The sequence below is a fragment of the Drosophila guanche genome, unplaced genomic scaffold (assembly GCF_900245975.1).
Source record: "Drosophila guanche unplaced genomic scaffold, DGUA_6, whole genome shotgun sequence".
NCBI classification, from domain to species: domain Eukaryota; kingdom Metazoa; phylum Arthropoda; class Insecta; order Diptera; family Drosophilidae; genus Drosophila; species Drosophila guanche.
Window position 1 is genome coordinate 2,958,131 of NW_022995748.1, and position 23,670 is coordinate 2,981,800.

The window sequence follows — 23,670 nt, forward strand, 5'->3', positions numbered from 1 at the left end:
ACAAAGACGATTGAAGCTCGAGGAGTGGAATTAAGGGAGATAGTGACTCAATTGGTAAATGGAAATAGTGCCATAAAACTCATTTATTGTTATGAAAGATCAATGATTTACCTAATATTTATTTAGCTATTCTTGTGTCTTGTGGAATGTCTAACGAATGTGGAACTAATTAGGGTCAGGCATTCACCATTCACATATGTATTCACAGTGCACTTAACTGCACGAGAATAACTGGTATAAGTCAGACCCATTAAGAAATTACATGAATTTCGATCTTCAGATCTGCCTCTCTGTGCAACTGTTATATGGCTAAAAGATGGAGATCGCTGAAAGGGCAAACACTCTTGAGATTTACGCATGAACTTCACTCGAATTGGAAGGGGCAAAATGACTGTTGAAACAATGCCGGATGATGATCTGCCAAGATCCAGATGCAGATCCAGATCTACTCGCCCCAAAGGTGAGCCATTCATTCATATTTGTATTTACCCAACTTGCCGATGAGTACGATGATGATGAGGATGATGACGACGGGATGATGGGAAGGAGATGCGAAGATGACTTGCACCTTAACGAGAGCTGAATCTGTTGCTTCATTTTTTTTATATATTTCCTTTCATATGAGAGGCCAGTCTGGATCCGTGTAAATGGAGTTTCGACAGCCTAATTGGAGATCAACGCAGTATAATGGTCTGGCCGAGCTGCTGCTTTGGCTGGTGCTTCTGCTGCTTTTGCCCCTGACGATGATGAAGTCGTGGCCCGAGAACAGGTGAATGAATTTGTGACAGCCGCACAAAGGCAAATGATGTATTGATAGCATCTGTTTTGGGAGCAGGAGGCAGTGCCAGCCACAACGTTCGACCGATGAGGGCAAGATCGAAACGGCAGCCAAAGCGGCAGGACGTCTGCGGCAATTCAGCGATTCTGAGTCGAAAAGTCTGAGACTGGGACTCAGACACAGACTGGCATTTTATATTCAGGCCTTTGTTGCCTTTTTGGCTACCAGTTGCTGGTATTGTTGTCCCATTGAACGCTCATTCCTTTGTAATAGGACAAATGCAAATTGAGGCATGTAATTCTCGTTACATTTTGTTTCTCCTTTATGATTCGCTTCAGCTTCTTCAGTGTTTTATTTCGATCGAGTTCTGACTTCCTGAGACCCTCTCAAGTCGATTCCCTTAAGGTTTGATGTGTTAATAGCTATAATTTACGGTACGGCAAAGATCTTTCGTGGTTTGTTTCTTGTTTTGGTTTTTATTTAGGATTCACTTTTGATTTACTTTAAAATATTTGTATCTTGAATATTCCTAAAACTACCACAGAGATACTTTAAAAAATGTTTTAAAATTTTGTTTATTATGAAAAATGTTTAAAAAGAAGAAAAAAACAAAAAATGTGATTCCTTCGAGCCGGATTTGAACCAGCGACCTATGGATGTCTACACTAGGAAATCTCTATCTACAGTCCACCGCTCTACCAACTGAGCTATCGAAGGTATACACTCGGACGCCGCAAAACGCGTTCACAAACCCATTTTAATTAATGGCCACTTATCAGTAAATTTTCAATGCATGCAGCGATTAGTGGAGGGAGGGGTGAGGTTTTGGGGGGAGGCGAGCTTTGCTTTATGCAGAGCCAGCAAAGCGGTGAATACCGAATGTAAAACTTGATGTTTCTTCGGTTCGGTTCGGCTCGGATTGGCTCGGCTCGGTATCATATTTTATTGATCGGTCGCGGTGCTGGACGGAGTGGTGTTCGGTCAGATGAAAGGCGGGCGGGCGCCTAGTGTAAACAAAGACAGTGCGCATTGGGCGACAATTAGTGCGGCCACCTAGTGAACGCCAGCCGTGAGTCATCGTCATCGTAGATACACAGCATCGCCTGTGGTGGGCTCGATCCCAAATGATTCATGCCAGAGACGCGCACAAGACACGATCGCCCTTATCAGTCGAGTGGTGGGCCGCTCCGTGCCGCTAAGGTCTGGCCAGTAACCAACGATCCGCTTCTGAGCCTAGGAGCAACAAACTACCGCAGCAGCAGCAGCAGCAGCATCTACAGCGGCGGTTGGTCAGTCCCTGCCAGTCGGACAAAGTGTGTTCCTGATAAGCCAAAGAGGGCAATTTTTGACGGGTCGAAAAGGTAAAACGAGAGAAATACTTAACAAACCAATTAGGATGCCAAAAATGCGGAAAGTCATAAAAACACAAACCAAAAACAAAAACGAGCAGCCGCCCAATATCAGTTGATCTATATATGTATATAAATTAGGGATGGGAGCGTGATTCACGAATCACGAAAACTGAGATTGTTTTTAGAATAAGCAGCATGACTTGTGGATGGAGTTTCGTTCAACTGCACATCACAGCTTTACCAATCCCGATATCGTTTCGTTACTCACAATTTCATCATTCCCATCTCCAACATTCACTTACCATGGTCGAGCGGAGCGAAAAAACTGACAGCTTACGGATAATTACCGACAAAAAGGCATGCACACACAGTCAGCAGAGAGATAGAGAGAGACAGGGATAGTGTGAGAGAGAGAAAATGGAGAGATTCTGTGGCAGATGGGTTGGAGGAAATGAGGGACAGCTGAGATGGCGGACCAAGCGCCATGAGCGGCAACTTGTGTGTGATCCATTGAGTAAGGTTGGAAGAGTGCCCCGTCCGTCTCTGTGTGCGTGTCGGGATCGGGCATCGGGGATCGGGGATCGATTGCTCAAAATGCCTTGTTAGATAACGAAAAATGATTCCCGCGGCGAGGGCCAGAGGTCCGAGTAACCCATGGGTTAGTTATATGTAATTTGCTCAGGTATGTTACAACAAATGCTCATAATTTTTAAGAATGACTCGAATCTATTCTCAGCTTAGTTTTCCGCTTTAACATTTATTTCCCAATTTTGTTTATCAGCGGTTTTAGATCTCCTGGTGCACAGCAACTTGGTCTAGGGATCAGTTTCTGCTATGATTGAATGAATTTTACCAACAGGCTCTCACCATATGTGGGCGTTTGCCCTATCGGCTCTACAAATCGGACAGAACTATCAAAAAATTGCCAAGTTCCTAGGAATCCCCAGAGCTGTTTTAGCAAAGATCCCGACTTTACACACACTTTATCGGGTCTCACATTGTGTGTGGCAATTCGGTGTTTCTCAGCATCACTCTGCCGCCTGATGAGTCATTTAATTGAGCCGAAAAATTTCACTTTGTCGTAGTGCAGTGTGGCTGCTGCAGTCGTCCAAGGGACGGGTAAATTAATTTACTCCGCGATAAGGCAACACACAATCCCCGCATGACTCATCTAACCATTCGATCTCTCTCTCTCTCTGGCTCCATCAGGCTCGTACTTGCAGCGGAATTGCACTTCGATTTCTACTCTAATTCCATTGAGGCTTTGACTTTTGAAATAGTTTGATTGCAGCTAAAAATAGCTATATGTAGGTCGTTTCTAGGTCTCGTCGTCTAGCTGAGTCTACGGCAATCCCCAATGCTATCAGGATTACACTGTTCAGCATGGTTCAGATTGATGAGACGATGGTTATCATGCATCAAATTTAGTGTTGAATTAAATGTAATTAAACTATCTTTTTTTTTGTATTAAAACTCATTATTTTGTTGCCAAAAGTATCTTCTTCTGAAAAAATATTCCCCGCTAGACTTTTACTAAAACTTCCAGTTTATTGGAATTTTGTTGGCTAGAAATCAACTTATTGTAATTCAAATTTATGGCTTAGTCTTATCAGCATCAAAGTTCATTCAGCTGTTCGAATAGTTTTTCTATATTACTGTCATTCCCTTTGCCGGCAATTTTTCAAGCGCTAGACAGCTCCATGGAAAGTTGATATGCCAGCAGTTCACAGATGTATGCAGATCATTATCACTCGTTTCGATCTGGCTTATTTAATGTCATTTAGGCTGGAGCGCACGACAAATTAGACGTTGCGGCACAGGCTTTTCCACCTTTTATTTGCAATTCATTTATTTTTCTTTTTATAAAGTATTTAATCTATCGTCTGTATGAGGTACTTTTGCACTTGTTTGCTTATCTTCGCGCTGCTCTCATGGGGAGTACCTCTGACAATTATTTGTGAGCTTACGTTATGCTGCGATAAGCAGTTTGCATTTGTTTCGGCTGATTTGGCTTTTTTACTGCGAGAGTTGTCGTCGGTGTCTGATAAGCGAGTGAAATTTTGAATTGGCACCTGTTGCGACAAGGCCTTCGATAGCTCAGTTGGTAGAGCGGTGGACTGTAGAAATGTTTGGACTCGTAGATCCCTCTTTGAAATGGAGGGCTATGGAGCAGTAATCCATAGGTCGCTGGTTCAAATCCGGCTCGAAGGAGCGCCTCTTTGGCATTGTTTTGTTTCTGGTGATCTTTTAGAGATTCATTGACCCATATTTTTGTAAAGACACATATACTAAGATACCTCAGAGACGCCGAAGTTTGTTCACTGTTAACTTGAGGCGAACATAGACTAGGTTATCTCAACTCATATATTGGCTTTTTCCTCCAATCAAAGTTTATTCCGAACATAATAGCCCAATGAGAAAATAAACTTCAATATTTATAGTTTTTAATAAATTGTTTTCTCTTATATTTTTTCTTTCTTTCTTTTTCCTCGTCGCTCCATTGCATCCATCATCGAAAATATGTGTGTTTGTTTTTTAAATAAATAAAATAATAAAGTTTATATGAAAAAATACATATACAAATCGTGCTCTGCAACATCAGGCACGAATCGATATTTTCATTTCGAGTTTCTCTGCTCTTTCTCTCAGTTGTTTTTTTGTTTGTTTGTGGGGTTTTTCTTTTCTGGTTTTCTGTTTTTCTGTTTTTCTGGTTTTCCGTTTCGTTTCTACTAATTTATTCAACATGCTGAGCTTAACTGTTCAATCTTATATGGCTACATTAATTAACGTTTACGGATTTATTCGAGCTTAGCTTAGAACGCATAACGATGTAAATATTTATTTGTATATATTTATAGAGCATAGTTTTTAGCTTAGAAGTTAACATCTTTTTATTATTTTACAGTTACGTTTACATTGGATTCGGAACGAAGTTTAAATACCGTTTCGTGGATTAATGCTTCTGTGTGTGTGTGTGTGTGTGTGTGTGTGGGTGTATTGCATATAGGGTATATAAGGATTTAGAACAGAACATTTACAAGAGAACATGTGTGTGTGTGTGCATATCGGGTGGATATTTCCCAAATAATTTCAACTCATTTTCCATTGATCGCCTTGAGTGTGCTCTAGTAAATTTACAAGTGATTCCTTTATAGAGTTATTAACAACAAAAAGGCTAGTGGAAAAGTTCTCCTTCTCTGCACATGCACTCGCATAGATGGTAGTTATATATTTATCATTTTTATACAATTTGTTCACTTTGTTTTCTTCTCAGCAGCTGCGGAAATACTTGCGTATCCTCGATGGCTATGGGCTTGGTGGTTGGTGGTTGGTGGTTGGTGGCTGGGCATGGCGGCTATTTACAGGTGGCTCTGCTCTGATCAATGCTTTTCCAAAGCCTAGCTGTGGAAACTGACAGAGTTGGTTCAACTCCAAGGTGGCTCGATAGGGCTTGGGGGGGGGGCATGGGTTTCGGGGTTGTGGCTGCATCCATATATACTCGTACAATTAAAGTCTAACGATTTACACTTAAAATTCAAATATTCAGTCCATTTTGTTTGCGTTGTGTTTAAAGCATTGACGGCTTGGAACCAAACAGCATTTGATGCTCTCTCGCTCACGATCTCTCTCGACTCTCGACTCTCGATTCTCGACTCTTGATTCATTCGATTCATTCGATTGGTCTCTCTTTTTACACTCGGCTCTGTATGCAGTGGCTCGGTCGAATCTATCGACAACCACAGCCCACCACTGTCATCTCCTGATAGTTCTTGAGCACAACTGTACTTTGGTCATTGAGATAGAGCATGGCGACGCTGTCCAGCTGCGTGGGCACGCAGCAGGCCTTTGGTACCTTCCCTGGATTGAGATTATTGACTAAGGTTTGCACCACCGCGTGGTTCGTGGAGTTGAAGTGATCGGCCAGCGGGAACGGGCACTTGCCATGGCAGTAGTACGCATCGTACCCCGGTGGCGCCACAATCCAATCGTCCCAGCCCACGTCCGCAAAGTCCACGTACAGCGAGTGCCGGCGGCACGTCTCCTCGTGGTTCTTGCGCCTCGCTGGCCTCCGTTGGTGCCGTCGATTCCTGCCACCCCCATTGCCCTTTCCACCCTCCCCAGCACCACCACCACCACCGCCTCCACTCACATCCCGTATCGAGCGCGCCTTGTGCCGCCCATCGTCCGTGTAGGCGAACAGCAGCGGCTGCTTGTGCTGCCACTGCTCGTGCGCCTCGTCCGCGCTGCGGCGCAAACGGACATGATGGTGCGGAGCGGGCTTGAGTGAGCGCATCGTCCGCACCTCCACCAGCAGGCCGTAGTTCTTCTGCGGTGTAGCCAGCCACCGATCCACGGCAGGTTGCACGTCCAAGCTCACCGTGTCGGTGCTGTTCAGACGCACTGTCTTCGTGTCGAGCAGCAGATAGCTCGGCTCGCGCTGTCCCCGGACGCCCACACGGGTGATGTCGTAGACGAGCACTTGGTACCGTGTCCGGTTCGCCGACGTGGAAGTCACCGCCGTCTGCGCAAGCGCGTCCCGACTCAGCTGCAGCTCGGCAGCCTTCAGCTTCTCTTCGGCGGGTATGCTCTTCACGTCGAAGTGCAACCGAAACCGATGATGATGGGGAAATCTATCGTCGATTTTACTATCTGCAATTAATAGAGAAAGAGAGTTTTGGTTTGAGTACGAGTCTCAATAGGATGTGGGATCAGCGCAGAGGACTACAGCAATATCCGGATCAGGGATAACGGGGTCGCGATATAAGTGCGGATCAGGGAATCAAGTAGGATAATCCACTGGATCAAATGGAACATCCTCGATCAGTGGGGACATAAAAACTGACTGAATTTGCGTACCACGGCAGATGATCAGACAGACATTCGAGCGTGTTCTACGGGTTTCTACCTGAACTTATAAGTACCCCCGCTTAAATACTCCCTCTACTAGAGAGGAAGGTGCATGCATGGCAGTTTCCTCAGGGAACAGGTCGAAAATCGCACGTTCCAGTTGTCCAGCCGCCTTTTTATGACTGGCGCCTGCGCTAAAGACTCTGGCCCACCCTGGTCTGCGTTTGAGGATCCGGCAAGGTGCAAACTCTGCGCGCTTGCCGAAAAATCTTAATTTGAATCGATGCCGATGCCGATGCCGCTGTCGCTGCCATCTTACCACTCGAGTACACACAAGGCATACAAAAGGGAAAAGAGTCGTAAATTCTTTTGAGAATCAAGAACCGAAACCCAACACAGATGCAGATGATGTTGCAGTTGGCATTGCGGACACCGCATCCGAATCCGCAGCCAAAAACTGAAGCGAGGCAAACCAAACTGAGGCTTAGACACTTTGCCTTAGACACTTTGCCCTGCCGGTTTGGCATGGATTGGATTGGACTGGATTGGTTACCTGTTACTTGTATGTGTGTGCACGATGGACTCAGGACTCGAGAGCCCGGCCTAACCTAACCTGCCCTACTCTGACTGCTTTATTGTTCGTCCCTCTAATCCTGCGGAAAATAATGCGAAATACGTTTTAATAATAATTGTTATTTCTACAAATACAATATAAAAGCCATTTAGCGCATGCGCTAAACATTCCGGGTGTAATTCCTCTGAAAAATTTCAAGGTCACTTTTGGGCACGCATAACGGCACTGCAGGTAAAAGGACGCACTGTCCTTTTCGCCTGCGACCCTCTCCTGCGACCCGATCTGTTCATTTTGAAAAGCTGCGGAATTTCCACGTGATTCCACAGTTTTCTCGCTTGCGTGAATGATACACTCGAGCAGGTATGCAAAACGTTTAGATGAAACAGTATTTCAGGGGAATTTCCAGTTTCGCTCTTCATTCGCATTTTAGTAGTGGAAAGTACGCGTTTCCGATGAGTGAAAACTACGTGGGGAAATCAATCCAAGAAGATGCATTGAATCCTTTTCCAGGGCACATGTGCTGGACAGAGAGTGAGAGCAGGTGGAAAATATCTCTAGGTAAACTAGGTTTTTATGTTCATACTTTCCCATCAAATAATTACAGCTTAACATCTCTGTCTCTGGTGCGCATTAATGCTGGAAATGAGGCTACAAATTATATGATATTCGACTAGATACGCGACAGCTGACAAATCTTTCCATGCTTTCCATTCTACTTCGGATACTATCTCCTTCACACTCCTTTTTATGACGATACTAACTCGATTTTATTTGTTTGTACTCGTGCTATGATCCTCGATTTAATGGATACTCTAATGTTGTTGGGTAAACTCACCTTTGTGTGTAAAACTCCGCACTGTGTTCGCTGATTTGGTCAGCAGACCTGGCCTGGGTATGTTCACCGAGTCCAGTTCGTGGCCCATGATCTCGGCGTAGAGCTTCTTCATGGCCTCGGGTATGATGATCTTGGAGCGATCGATCTTGGGCGGCCGCTTCATGTTGAACAGCGACAGAAGGCTGTTCTCGATCTCGACTAGAGTTGAGGGATCTGGTTTCAGTTTATCCTTAATGAGTTCTTTTTTGCTATAGGTCGACGGCTCCTGCTCCTCGATGATGGCCCCTGCGTTGGCGGGGACATTGATGGCGGCCACCTCCTCCTCAAGCGCCAGGGCGGGATCAGCGGCGAAGATTGTTTCAATCGGGGATTGATGAGATTCTGTGGATGTTAGCGCAGTCGCTGGCTTGTGATGTTGTTGCTGCTGCTGCTGCTGTTGCTGTTGATGTTGATGTGTCTGATCCTTGACAGCCATTTTGTTGGATTTATTAACTAATTGTTTAGGTTTATTTTTGGAATTTTCTAATTGGTCTGTTCTTGGTTTATGCACTTCGTTGAACTGTCGATTCGCGTCACTTTTGCTATGTCTATTGCCCTTGTGCTTGCTACTCCTCGGGCCTTTATTTAGATGGTTTTTATCACTATCACTATCACTGCTTTTGTAGAGCAATTCGTTAAAGGGATTAAATGCTTTTGCTAATGCTGTTGTTGCTGTTGCTGTTGCCGTTGCTGTTGCCGTTGCTGTCACTGCCACAGCCGCTCCTGATGCTGCTGCTGCTGCTGCTGATGGCTCAATACGGTTAGGCGCTATGGCTGCGATGAATCTCTGGGATATACTCGTATCCTCGGTGCTAGCAACTTGAACGATCGGTTGAAAAGTCGCCAGCACTGCGAGGAGTAGAATCCATGCGCGCATGGTCGCTTGCAACTCTGAAACGATACAGAAACATGGGAGAAATGGTTTAGCATTTGTCGGAAAGGGTTACTCTTCGGATCGATCAATCCTCCGCTCTTTCACTCAAGCGTTTGAGTGCAGCCCTGAGCTGGAGCGAGACGACTATACGGGCCAGGTCCAACTCTTTCGCTCACTCTGCTTGCCTCTGTGTGTGTGTGTGTGTGTGCCCGACGACGTGCGATGCTCGACTGAGCGGCACACGATCGGGCTCTTTCGGCAGGTACCACAGGTAAGGGCAGCGCTGCTGCGGGCGACGCCGACTGCGCAGCCACTTCCTTTGGGACTCGGGCACTCTTCTTGGCACATTTCAAGAAGCGCCTGCTCTGCCCTGCCCTGCCCTGCCTCGAAACTTTTATGGCCCACAAGGGTGAAAGGTGCAACTAAAAAATGGCTGGCACTGGCACTGGCATTGGCACTGGCACTGTTACTGTCTCTGCTGTGCTCTCTATCTGTGTCTGCTGCACTATCTAAAACACTTATATCCACCAACGCCACCTCCCTCCCTTGCATTCCCATTTGCAAGTGTTGCAATCCGGGCGGACATTGCACCTTTCGGGCTGACACGCGATCTTCTGGGCCATATCGGCATACCAAAAGCATTCGCTGTGCCCCGTTTTATGTCTACGCTTAGAAATTCAATATAGTTCCATGCAGCCCCTGCCAGCCCTGCCAGCCCCCCTGGTCAATCCCATGTGGGGTTCGATGCAAGTTTTTCGGTTATTAGAGAGGTTTCAATCCGCGTTCTTATCGCTGCGCCTTGATTTATAAACAGGCGGCAATACACAGAGAATCATAACTAAAAACCCACTTATCTGGAAAATTTATGAAAATTATTAGAAGTATTCTATATATTTTGGTTATAGGCAATAAATTCTCAAGATTTTATCTCAAGATGCGCCCAAAAGGTACAGGCACACACACCTAGAACAAATTACATGTTGTTCTTCACATAAAGATACGCATCTTATCTTGTACTAAAAAATTTGTTATATGACAGGGCGCTTGGGCGCAAAAGGAATTTTTCGAAAATTGTTAAATTGGGAAGAGAATGGAAGATGGCACACGCTGGGGGGTGCAGTCCCAGAGACCAGAAAGCAGAAAGCAGAGCCCTCCAGTCCTCATCCGGCGGTGAGGGCTAAAAAAGATCTTCCAGCTCTGATAAGACGGATTGGAAATTGGGAGAGAGAGAGAGAGGGAGGGAGATCGCAGTGGAGGGGAGCGGGGGAACGGTGAATGAAATGGGTGAATTTCATAAATATGTTTATGATTTGTTCATAATTTGTTGTTTGTCTTTAATACGTTCCCAGAATTGTCCAGGTTCTGTGGTTAGCGTGTGGTTTCAGTTTCAGTTTGATGTTCTCCTATATTTAGTTTTTGTTTTCCAGCATTTCCCACATACTTACTCGTAGCGGGTCTACCTGCCCACCGGGGGATTTCTGGGATTTCAAGCTCGTTCATTCAATGGATTATAACGCGGACTTGCCTCTATTCGATCTGTGAAATGTCGCAAGCCCATGCTAAAGTTCAAATTTCGAAATGTTTCGCAAATTGACACATTTTTTATTAACGTTCCATTCCGGTTGCCCAATATCAACACACACACACACACGCGCAATTGCAGCAAACATTTGTATCTATGCCGCACAACGTCAGCAATTAGATTGGTTAATAATAAACGCCAACGTAGACAAAACCTTCGCTGGGCCAAAGATTCAGACACAATAGAAAAAAAACGGCATCCAAATCTATATTTCGTTGGATAATTTATGTCCCCAGGATATTGACGTTTTTGTTTTGTCTTTGCCGCCGCTTTTTATGTGACCATCTCTTTTTATTCTCCACCTTTTAAGAGGGTCTCATCTTCGAAAGTGATTAGTTTCGTTTCAGAACGGTACTTTATTGTGCGGGCCAACAAAGGTCAAGCGAATTCTCGGAAGTTTGGATAGTCCTTAAATTCAATTATGATGTACGTGGAGAAATATTTTGATTAAGTCTAGGGGTTGCAAGCGATTCCAGACTGAATAGGTGCACGAGGCTCACGCCTTCTCTATAACAAATATATTGGTATGGATTAGCAGGTGTAAAGCCGAAACTAATTATTTCGGAGAGTAAAAACTACTATTTTGGTTCTAGTTTGAAAGAAAGTTTGTGAATAATTCAACTCGACAGCAATTCTTGAATCTCCGATAACAAATAATATTTGTCCAGCTTTTGCAGTCAAAGAACAACTCGAAATTGTATATCCACTCTCCCTGGAAGCCACATGGCATTCCCCGCAAACATTCCCCCAAACAATATCAAATTTTCCATATCGAATGCCACTCTGGTTATGCAATGGTTCAGTTTTGTGAGCGGTTCTCACAGCTCGTCCAAGTTTAGATTTTCACTCTTGTGTGTGTGTGTGTGTTTTTTTTTGGGGGTTTTGACACATTTACATAAGCTTAGGCTCCGCGGAGGGGTTAGGTTAGGAAAAGCGGCAGAAAATAATGCATATCGAGAAGAAAAACCCTCTGAGCTCTGGTACGGCACTCACCTCAGTCTTATAAAGTTTCCTATGGTTGAATGATATCGCTTGATATTGGATCTTTGTGGGCCCGTATTTGTGGGTATTTATACGACATGTGTTTAGTCGTTAATTTGAGCGCCGTTTGTATGTAGAGAGATATTGATGGATTGCCCGAAAAGTAAGCAAAATAAAAGCGACCAACTGTCTCGTCGGTCGGGGTCTTGTCGTGGTCCCTGGGCCGGGCCTGGGCTGACACCTTTCGTTCCACTGAATTTATAACGTCTGCGACGGCGACAGCGACGGCGACTGCGACCGCGACTGTGAGTGCGAGTGCGAGTGCGTTATCGCGCCGTGCGGCTTTTGGTTACACTCCGATATATTTGCACAATTTACAGATGTTTATGGCACTTGAGGCTTCCGTTCAGTGCTAGCAATGTTGTTGTGCCTCTCGTTTCGCTTTTCAAATAAATCACGTTTGTGTAAATATCTGATAGGGACTTCTCACTCGCTCTGTATTTGGATCTATATCTGTATCTGTATCTGTATCAGTACCTGTACCTGTAATTGTGTATCTGTTTCTGTTTCTGTTACTGTGGCGTGCGTGTTTGGGCTACTGTATCTCCGTTTGGTTTTTCGCTTGCGATAATTGTAGATGAAGTAGATCAAGTTCTTGTTGAAAATTGCATTGCCGCATTCCAGGCGCAGGGCGGTTGTGCTTCGTGTTGTTGCTGTGGTCGGAATGCCGCGGCACATGACACTCTGCCCAGTGAGTATCTGGCAGATACACTTGTCATTCGGATTCAGTTACTTTCTTCCCGCTTGCCATTTGTCCGAGCACTCGCCGCGGCACCGGGGCCGTGTTGTGGCTGTAATCCACATTTTTTCCAAGGAGAGCCAGAGCCTCAATTGTTTATGCAGATTAATTGTTGTTGCTTCTGCCGTTGCTTTTTGTTGTTGCTTTATTCGAAGCGCACTTCACACGCGAGAGACAAGAGATGTATCTGTATCTCTTGGGCAGTCAGTATCTGCTGCGTGTATTTGTTTCGTATTCACAGTTTTGTTTGCCGCTGGCTGGCGGCTGTTCGGATTTCAGGGTTTCCCTTTACAACTTGTCGGTTGGCATTCCATTCCACACCACACACACCGCACACACGCACCACTTGGCACCACACCACACCGCTCATCGATCTCTTTGTTTCTGCATCCAATTTTCTATATCGCTTGGGTTTCGACGCGCCGCAGTACGATTTTCTTGGAGCAATGCTAAAAGCTTTTGGATGTGTGTTTTCGTTACGTTAAGTTTTTACTTTGGCTTCCGCCCTATGCTCTCCGTGCAGCGGAATAGTTTTAAACTCGATCAGCGCTGTGGAACGACTAACGCCTTTCTGTCTACCTCTACCTGATTCAGATACTCAGATACAGATACAGTAACACCCGAGCGAAACCTCTTCGGCTCGCTCGTGTTCGGCTTTCGAGCGCTGCTGCTCTTCACCGCTCGTTTCTCGCCATCGGCAGCTCCACTTTGAGAGCAATACTTGAAAGAGAGAGACAGACGTTAAGAGCCGACGCACCACACGAGAGCGCCCTCTCAAAGTTTTGGTTTTTGCCTCCTCCTCATCATCATCATCATCGTCATCGGGATGATCATTATCGGTCATCGGGGAGAAGATCATGATCACGCACCTTGTCTAGCGCCACTTTTCAGTTTCCCAGCCAGCCAGCGCGACGTCAAAATCTTCTTCGTCTTTTGTGCCTCTCTCTTTCACTCCACTCACATTCTCACTCATTTCGGCCGTCAAGTCGGTTGGCTTGCCGCATAAAAGTGGAGTTTAGGACAGAATTTCGAGTGAAAGAAGAACCATATTATGAACATCACACCGATGCAATTTATTTTAGTAATAATATCTATCTTCCAGATAGAGCCATACCGAGGATAAAATGTAGATAAATATGGCAATACGGTAGGTAATGCATATCAAATATCATTAGATGAGCGCACTCAAATTTCATTCCATACTTTTTTCTGATTCGTTGAGGGTGGCTTATAAGAAATAAAATGCCAGAACGTTGAGTAATATTCTCAGCTCTCTTATTGTAGCCCAATTTTGGCTTTAGGAACTTTTTAAATCTGTTCTACTAAACTTTTAAATACCTTTCTTTTGCGATGGAATTAATCTTATTATTTTGAGGAAATTTATTGTACATTTGTACCCAACACGAATCGAACTATTTTGCCTAATATTTGCATAGCTGAATGCTAGTTCGCTCTGACAATTTGTTACTCACTTTTGTAAATCCAGAGGGTGCAACTAAGCGACTACGAAAGCCTTAATCCGTGTTCCTGCAGAGTCAAACCAGCAGAGAGGGGCAGGCACATTTAAGAACCTTGACTCTTTTCGGGGTGTTGCACGAGCGCAGTGAGCCAAGTATGAAACCGAACTGTCTCGGCTGGCCGCGATCGCGCATTCCTGAAGCTGGAGTCTGAAGCTGCCAGCCAGAAAGGCAGCCAGATCGCTCGGATCGGATCGCACATGGGCCATGGGCCATGGGCCGTGGACACAGCACTGCCACAGGAGTGAGCGAGAGCCCCCGAGTCGAGCTGTGTTCTCTTCAAGACTCTGTGTCTGTGTTTGTGTTTGTGTCTATGACTCTGCGGGTGTTTGTGCGTACACACACATGTACAAACACATTTATATTGTATGTGTATTTGTCTGCTTGTGTGTGTTTAGGTAACGAAATCCTTAGCAACCACACAGATACATCCACAAACAGAAAATGAAATCAAAAAGTCAGGAATTAGTATAATTTTATTGGTTGGCAAGAGGTAAAAAAGGGCAGCGGCCGCCATAGGCTTGACACTTGCTGGCTCTTTCACACTCGCGCACACAGATAGCGCCGCACCAATACCATCGCCCTGCAGCTGAATGCATTTTAACTGCCTTCCTTTTTAGCTGTTCTTCTGCTTCTCCTCCGGCCGCTGCCCGCCCCTTCCCCTGCTCACGGAGATGACTCTTTACTTTACTCGACTCAACCTGAAAACACCCGCGCATGCGCAGCCAACGTGACTCTGCCACAAAAGATTGTGGTTGTTGTGGCTGATTTTACTGCTGCTGCTACAGCAGGTGCTGCAAGCCAGCCAACTCGTCGACGACGGCGCTCGAATCTCGGTAGGTGGAGCTGACTGGCTCTCAGTGGGTGCCTTGGACTTCAGAGGATGCCAAGAAATATTCGAGAAAAACTCTCTGTAGCAGTATTAGCTGCAATATGGAGGAATCTGTTGAGTTACAGGACTGGATGCAGCCCATTGCAGCATATAAAGGTACAAGTTTAACCCACAAGGGGTACACAAACTGTTTGTCTTTCAGATCTGAGATGCATCTATCGATGTTTGCAGTAGGAAACCAACAGATATTTGTAAGCTGTAAGCTGTTAGGGTGTTACATTATTCGTTTCGCATGTACTGAAACCTCACTGAAGTGTCTCGGATACCTTCTCAATGGATCTGTGCACGTTCAATGGCGTCGTCGCTTGGTCGCGACGTCTGGACCGGAGGCTGCTGACCAAATTAAGCGTTGCCAGACATTGTGGCTATTCTCCAGAACACACACACACACACACACACACACACACACACACACACACACACACACACACTCACGGTGTAACTGGCGCCAAGGCTTCTTAAGTAGCCTTTGTTCCAGTCCAGCTCTTCACTTCACTTGCCGCCGTCTGTCCGGCATTCGGCGTTCGGCGTTCGGACTTCCTCCTCCCCCAGTTCGGACTGTGAGCAGAGCAGAGCATCATATTTCCAAGCAATTTGTCAGTTATCCCTAACCGGAAGAAGCAGTTAGTAAGCACTTTGGTGTGTGGCTTAGGAATCAGTTTGCTCAAAACCGAACCGAATACCTTGAAGAATCTCCGTCGTCACTTTGGCTGCCTCACCAAAAGATGCCCAGCCCAGCAGCGCCAAAGTGAATCATGCCCATTGGCGCAGAGCAGAGGGAACGAGAAACGAACCACAAGAAGCGACTGACTTCAGAGAAACAAAACACACCCAGACACGCCACTCCACTCGCACAGACACAATGAGAAGAAGGCGGGATCCAAAGTTCTTCGAAATCCTTTTGTATGTTAATCGTCGAGCGCCGCCGTCTGATTTGTCTGTCGCCCAGTCCCATCTTTATCTGTCTCTGTCTTTGTGTGTTTGACTCTGGTTGTGTGTGTGTGTGTGTGTGTGTGTGTTCTGAGCTCCTCCTTCGTTTTGTTTGGTTTCTTTTGCTGCTCATTCTGCTCGGCAACTCCACTCTCACTGCATCCAGCAGATAAACAGATACACATACGGATACAGATACATACATACATACAGATACATTTGCTCTCTGGAATGCTGGCATTCTCTCCACTCAACTTTAATAGCATTTAATTACCTTTTGCACGGCCCTGCTGCTTGGACCACCTCAAATCGCTATCTGCCAGGCCTATCTCCCAGGCAGATTTTGGCATCCCTGGAACTCGAGCCTGAACCTTCACCATCGGCGCTACTTTCACTGCCCAGCCAAATACGAAACACGAAATACATTATCAGCTGCAGTTCATTTATCAACTGTTGCCCTCGGCTCGTGTGTCATTTGTAAACGACTCGGCCCGCAGCGGCAAGTGCTTGGCAAAAATATCTTACAGTTCAGCGCAAAATCTCCCTGACACTGTTCGGAGGGGCACGGGCAACGAGACGGAGAGGGAGAGGGAGAAGGAGAAGGAGACGGCTGTCTACTGACCACATGCCAGGCCATTACTTTTCCCTTTGCCTGATCCTGGGACACAGCAGGACCATGATGATCCCTTTTTGCATTCTGTTTCCCCTGACACGCAACGGGGGAGTGAATCCTAATTGTCCTGCACCGGAGGCAGACTTCAACTATGAGGGCTCTCGTGGAGTTACTCTCATGTGCAACTGAAGGTGGAGACTAGTAAGAGAGAGTAAGTCCGTCTGGGCTACAGGTTGCCAATGCTGTGCAGAATGAAAGAATAGTTTCACCCTCCAGTAATTCAGCCACAAATAAACCTCATTAGGGGATCCTTTATCCATTTGTTCGCTTTGTTTCGCTGCTGGAATAACACAGTATTTTGTTCGTATGAAGAGCTAATCAATTAACTTTGAGCAGCCTGAAAAAATAAGTCTAAACAATGCCGCTTGGCACGTGGACATCAACGCAGAGCCTTTCACTGCCGCCTGCCGTCAACTTGATGGAAAGGTGACAGTCACAGTCACTTCAGAAAAACAAGACAGGGAGGCAGAGGTAGTTACGGATACAGATACAGATACAGCTACACAAAGACTGCCAGAGACAGGGGCACAAAAACAGAGGCAGCCGCGAAACTGCAGACAAACAGACAGAATAATGGAAAGACTGCGATCCGATCCGATCCGAGTCTGATTCCAGACGGACAATTGTCAATTGTTGCTCAACTGGATCTGGATTCTTGTTGGCTTTGTCTTTTGTTCGGTTCAATTAAAACGTTATTATTGTGTGTTTCGTTGTTTGATGAATGACAAACTGGCTGTAAACTGCACTGCAACTGCAACTGCCACTGCCACTGCCACTACGACTGGGGACTCACAGTCTAAGTTGCATCTTGTGAAAGCTGATCCTTGTGTGCACCGCTTCGGAAAACGTTTTGTAAGACGGTGTGGAGGGCTGTGGCCACGGATCTGGTGCCCGATCTTGTTGTAATTTGATGCTTGCCCATCGATGTGCCTTCTTTTGTTGTCGTCCGAATCGTTTGTTTGTTTATAAATTGGTAACAATGCCGCCGCCTCCTCCACTCGCTCCGCCACTGGCCTTTACCCATCAGGATCGATGCCTGGCAACGCTTGATTTATGCATTCTTGATGGTAACCCAACACCAAAAGCGGACAAAATGAATACTGTGAAGCATTTTATTAGCGCCAGTTAATAATTTCTTTCGGCATATTGCAGTTGTAACCCCACGGGAGGGAGTCTTTCAAATGAACTACGAACAATTATGGCAGCAAAGACAATTTTTGGGTTTATTTCTGTGGGTTTTATGGATAATTTGGAGAGAGAATACATTGACGACTTGGTTTCTTGTTTCTTTTTAGATTTGTGAAGGCTTTCCTTAATTGATTACCCAAGTTTAAGTTGTATTTAAAATAACATATCGCACATGGAATAGAATTTATTTAAATGTTCGTTGAACTGAATTTGGAATTGGATCTTGAAAACTGCTCAAGGATGTTACTCTCAGAGCACAATGCAGTTGTTTCCAGGGTATAGTGCGGATCGGTATGCATTCTCATCCTGCCTATCATCCATGCTTACAGATGGGACATGACCACATGGCTCCCACTTGGCCACTTCAGTTTATGGAAACAGTTTGAATTCGAATTAACACAGCGGGCAGCCCGCATGAGCATTAAAAGTCAATTGCAATTAAGTTTGGCTGGGCCTTCAGCTCACGTATCTTTTTGTGTGTTTCGGGGACGTGTGAGAATATCAAAGGTGAATAGGCTGCCAGCCCTCTCGAGTGGGCCACAAATCAAATCGGCTCCGCGAGAAGGCCCCCGAAGGAACTCCGAGCTGGAGCGGAGCGGAGCGGAGCGCCATCGATAAAACTTAATGGCACCCATAACTGTTGTGGCGAATGGGGGGAATATTGCAGCATGCATTCAAATTTATTACTAATTGGGTGTGAATTGCAACAAAATGAGGATCGCGGGGTGGGGCAGGGTTGCAGCAAGTGCAACTGCAGCATGCAACATAATCGAAGCTGGTGCTAATTGATAGGTCTTTGATCTGCGGCCTCTATTTATTTACAGCAATTGTAAAACAACAATTCGGGCATAAAACAAACATCGAACGCGGGGGAAGGGTCCCGCTATCCGCTATGTATATCTGGCATAAGGCGAGTACTTCACGTAATCGCCATGAAAATGGCCCCGTTAGCCTGTAGCCTGTAGCCAATCCATTCGCTGCACATCAAAATCATCATTAGCACCGCAACTGCAGAGGGGATTTTGGGCTCGACAAATTCCCTAAATGGCGGCATTAGTGTCAAGTGCCACGAGGAAGGGAAACATCAAATTTTATGATTTCATAAATATTTAAGCAGACGTCTCAATCTCCTGTCGAATCCCCCTCAAAGTTCAGGTTCAGATCTTTCCATATATCGTTTACCGTTATCCCGCTGCCACGCTGCCACGCTGCCACGCTGCCACGCTCGAGATCTAGCGTAGGAGAAGAACCCTTTTGTTTACACAAACTATTTCGGATACCGCAACAGAACACATTAATTTACTTTGTCTTCTCTTCTCCGCTGCTGGCTGTAAACACTCACTTCCAGTTGTTGTTGCCCTGTACTCGTGGCTGTTAGTACATAAACTAATCGTAATGGCGCAATAATCGCCACTTACATGAGCGTTGCCTCATATTTATGGCTGATTTTTATGTATCAATACTTTATTTTAGTTACCATTTTGATACGAGTTGGGCTATTACTTTAATTGAACTCTGACTCGAACGCATACTATTCGGGTAGAGTGTGTGGCCACATGGCTGCCGGCAATAGTGATCAAAGCGAGTTTGCTGAGACTTTATATGCATGTTTGAGATAAGTTTGAGGAGCATAAGGGGTTTTGCAATGCTAAGATTAAGAATTTGCTAGTACAAATATTAAGCATGGCCATTTTACTTCCTCTTTGCTTCACTTTATTTCACTCCCATAGTTTATGGCTCAACTCAACTCAGCAGTCAGACCTCAATTCGGAGAGTAAACAGACAGCACAGCCATTAAGGTATGTTACATTTTCCATGCTCCCGGCATTAGCTCTGGCTACTTTACAGCCAAATCAAAAATGCCATAAAATATTCAAACTAAGAGGTCTACGCATCGCAGATCTCCCTCAACAGCATTTCAGCGCTAGAGTCGGAACCAAATACATAGTTGGGCTGGGAACTTTGTTGCCAAGATGATAAAATCGATCGAGAATCTGTCACCTTGTCGCCATAAATTCGCAGCACAACCGCAGCGAAAACCACAAAACAAACGCAACACGAGGTGGCGATGAGAGCATGAGGCAACAAGCAGACCAACAACAACCACAGCATGGGAACTGCGAAGAAGTGAAGATGTTGGCAAGGGAAGGCATAAGAGTTTACATACCCATCCGTACTCGTAGTCTCGTACTCGTAAATTGTAAACAAAATTATTGCAACGATTGCCAAATTAAGTGCAACCGCAAGATGAAATTCAATTTTTGCAAAATGCACTTCTGTTTGTTTGTTTAACCAGTTGTTGTGGTTGTTGTTGTTATTGCTGCTGTTGCTGTTGCGGCTGTGGCTGCGGCTGTTGTGGATCTCGCAATTGAGATACAACCTGACCCAATGAGAGAGGAGGGATTCGCCTCGAATCTGCATCGATCCACTATCCACGATATTGATCTATTTTTAGTGGGTTCGTGTAACGTGTTTATTTATAAGGCTTATGTTTGACATTGAAAGTAATTTATAAACTTTGCCAGCACAATTTATAAACTCCCCAACAGCCGCAGGCGAGCCATTTACGAGAGCTTCATTCATAGGGAATCCGCGGCGGCACAATTTACTCATTATGAATGCAATTGTCCCCGGCCACAGATGTTGCTCTCCAGTATTTAACTGTAGGACCAAAAATGGTCAAAGTCATTCATGTCAAGCAGCAGCCAAAGAAGCCGCTTCGATCAGTATGCAACATGGAGCAGCAACATGTTGAGCAGCCGCAATGTTGCCGCAACAATTCTGGGCAATTGCTGCGAAATGTTGCCATTGCCAGCTGGCATCTTGTAAATGCAACGCATGACAATCACGAAGGCCTGCCCCCCCGCACCGCACCCCAACACACCAAGCCTCTGTCTCTGCCCCATCTGCAGAGCCATCCCGTTTTGGGCAGGACAAGCTGGCGAAGCTGTCCAGCTCTGTTCTAGCCTGGTCTGGTGAATGGCTGTGGACTCTTCGCCGACGGACTAACTGGCTCGCCCTGACTGACTGTCCACAGTGCGTATGAATGGAAGACAGGCGCTCGCTGGTCATCGGCTATGCACTTGGAGGTGGGAGCGTGATTTGATTCGTGATTATCGGGATTATCGTGGCATAATCGACTGTGTATTCTGTATCCCTGCATTCCTATTATTATCCCATATTGAAAGCCATTCATGTTTATATCCATTTAAAATTTAAAATTACACTACTACTAGCCATGTATGGTGCTAAACCAATGGCAAGCAGCATGCTGGATCTTATCGACAGTGCCATCTCCAATCGAGGCAATCTTCTAATTTCGCATGCAGCCGCAGACGCGGACTCGCCTCGATTGCCAGATCGCGTGCATTGCTCATATATGGCAACGGGGCGCGCATGGCGCACGTTTTAATTAGGATAATGAGTTGTTTCCGGGCTGGAGCCCAGTCAGGAGGAGCACAGCCCCGGCTGGAGATTCATTCATTTGGCCAACTGGTTCGTCAGCAAGTTGTGGCCATAAATGGAGCTACCACGTTGGAATTACAAATCGTTGTAAGTTTAATTAAAAATTAATAAATTTATGAGTTGCCATTCGCATTAGCCATGCCAATTGACATCGACTGCAGCCTGGGGCACTGCAATGCGATGTTGCGAATGCAATGTTGCCTCACAGCCATGTTCTTCATTGATTTATGACTCGCAAGAGTTTTAGTCTCCTCAGAGGGATGGAGACTCTAGGGCGACTTTTCCTTTTGGTTCCTTGGTCCTGTGACAACGAATAATATCCACCACAATGACTGCCACAAAGTTGACTTCAAGGCGCACCGCATTGCTGTGTGACGAGTGAGGAGCGATGTACCCTTTGGCCACTTCAGTTGACTAATTACCAAGGCGAAAAACTACCTACCAATTGAGGATCCTTCCGACTCCTGATGTCTGTTGACAACGCTCCGATCTTTACGGGAATCATTCACAGATCATCAGTTCTTATACTTCTTACCCATGCTCTTTCCATGCTCTGGCTGCCGGCTACGTTGGTGGCCCGCCCCGGACCTCTGTCGCTAACGAATGATTCTCGGGTGCCGAGGCCCAAACAAATACAAAATATTAGCGCTTGGCCTTTCAACGCTCGGGGTCCCTCGTCTCGTCTGGTCCCTGGCGCTTAGAGGGTCTCGACCTAGCGGCCGTCCACGGTGGCAGAGGTAAGCCCTCGCTGGCACTCTGTCTGATGTTGTTTAATTGCCCCTCTGACAGACACACGCATGTCAAGTACAAATCAAAGCGAAAATCGGATCGAGTTCACAAGTAGATAGATAGACGCACAGATACAGCTATAATCCGGCCTGCTCTATCTGCGTTTGAGTTAATTTTTTGTTTATTAGGCGGTAAATATCAAAGTTGAGCATAAATCAAATGCTGCTAGCTGGTACATATCTCACCGATACAGATACAGATACAGATACTCGCACAGCTATAGATACTCGACAGTAGTCGGTCTTGTGTCGAAACTTTTCATTTTCTCCTTTTTGGCTGTGTTAATTTGTACGTTCTACAAAATGAAACTTGTATCTTGTATCTCACGGTCTGTTTGTTTGTTCGTTGTTGCTGCTTTGGTTGTTGCTGCCTTGCTGCCGTGCTGCCGTTTGCTCGCTCTTACGCTCACTTAGCTCTGTGTTCTGTTTAGTTTCAATAACTATTTTCCAATTAACACGAAACGCGTGTTTTTCACGTTAATTAATACAGAACTTTTTATCAATATTTGCAATAAAAATCAATCAACAGCTTTTGCAATTAATCAACATCAAAAGCAAAGCGCTCAGCCCCAGGCAACACCTGCTCTCTGGCACTCCGGCACTCCGGCGCTCAGTAGATACAGGGATACTCGTGCCTATACAGATCCAGATACAGATACAGATACAGCCACATCTACATGCCCCTTAAATTGGCTCAGTAAGTACAACAGGAACAAGTTGCCGCCACGCTTTTCTGCGTTTGTAATTTGTGGCCTGACCTTTCATTTGGCCATTCCTGGTATCGAACGCTGCTGCTGCTGCTGCTGCTGCTCTTGTTATATAAGCAATATGTAAGCAAATTAAAATTATTATCTTATGGTTGATTCCCGGTAGAGTGTGAAATTTATGGAACGAATTGCATTTAAATGTATCTGTAAACAATTGGCTTGGGAGTTTCTATCGAAAATCTATCTCCACGTTCTGCGTGTCTTATATATACAGCCATGTACATACATGTATTCGAATGAGTAAGTCAAGGTCGAGAGAACTCAAAGCAAACACTGTGTACATAGTATATGCAATTATTCAGAAAAGTAATATAAATGAATCTACTTAAAAGTAAAAGTACCATAGTTCCATGCTTAATGAATCGTTTTAAAATTGAAGAATTTCGCACAAATATTGGGTCAAGAATTGAAATAAAATCAGTTCATTATAATTAGATGCAGGGACTCTAAGAACAGTTTTGGATATGGCCAATCTTCCAATTATATTATTTTTCCTCTATATTTTGCAGTATACTCATTATCCATTTAAATTACTATTTCATTATATCGTTACACCTGGCGTCAATTGGCGGTTGCCGTTTGACCTTTTCAGAACTCAAGCTTGATATGCCAGAGTTCAACAGCTGCTGCCGTGGACTGCTCGAGTGAGTTCGTCTCGCAACATCGCCCTTCGGCCTCAATCATCACACTTGCCACAGATACACGTTCCACCCGTCCAGCCATTTGCAAGATCCTCGCCAAGCATTGAAATCCAACCAAGTGCATTAATTTATTACACAACAAACAGA

At 45.3% G+C, this 23,670-nt stretch overlaps 1 protein-coding gene and 2 non-coding genes across 4 annotated transcripts in view; 1 reads left to right on the forward strand and 2 right to left on the reverse strand.

The window, feature by feature from the left end:
• Positions 1–1,400: 1,400 nt before the first annotated feature.
• Positions 1,401–1,495, reverse strand: Trnay-gua. Its single transcript has 2 exons — positions 1,459–1,495; positions 1,401–1,436 (listed from the first exon to the last, which is right to left on the reverse strand). It is a non-coding gene; the product is annotated as a tRNA-Tyr (tRNA).
• Positions 1,496–4,216: 2,721 nt separating this feature from the next.
• On the forward strand, positions 4,217–4,341 carry Trnay-gua. The gene is made up of 2 exons: positions 4,217–4,253; positions 4,306–4,341. It is a non-coding gene; the product is annotated as a tRNA-Tyr (tRNA).
• Positions 4,342–4,618: 277 nt separating this feature from the next.
• LOC117584156 (protein decapentaplegic) overlaps positions 4,619–23,670 on the reverse strand; it is a 32,727-nt gene continuing 13,675 nt past the window's right edge. Inside the window, exons 1-3 of one of the 2 annotated variants that reach the window (XM_034272917.1) lie at positions 11,876–13,230; positions 8,388–9,317; positions 4,619–6,780 (exon numbers count right to left, since the gene is read on the reverse strand). In XM_034272917.1, coding sequence (XP_034128808.1) covers positions 5,858–6,780; positions 8,388–9,303 — 1,839 coding nt within the window. In that variant the 5' untranslated portion in view covers positions 9,304–9,317; positions 11,876–13,230 and the 3' untranslated portion in view covers positions 4,619–5,857. Of the gene's footprint in view, positions 6,781–8,387; positions 9,318–11,875; positions 13,231–23,670 lie in introns of those variants that run through there. The other variant, XM_034272918.1, reaches the window with a different exon arrangement.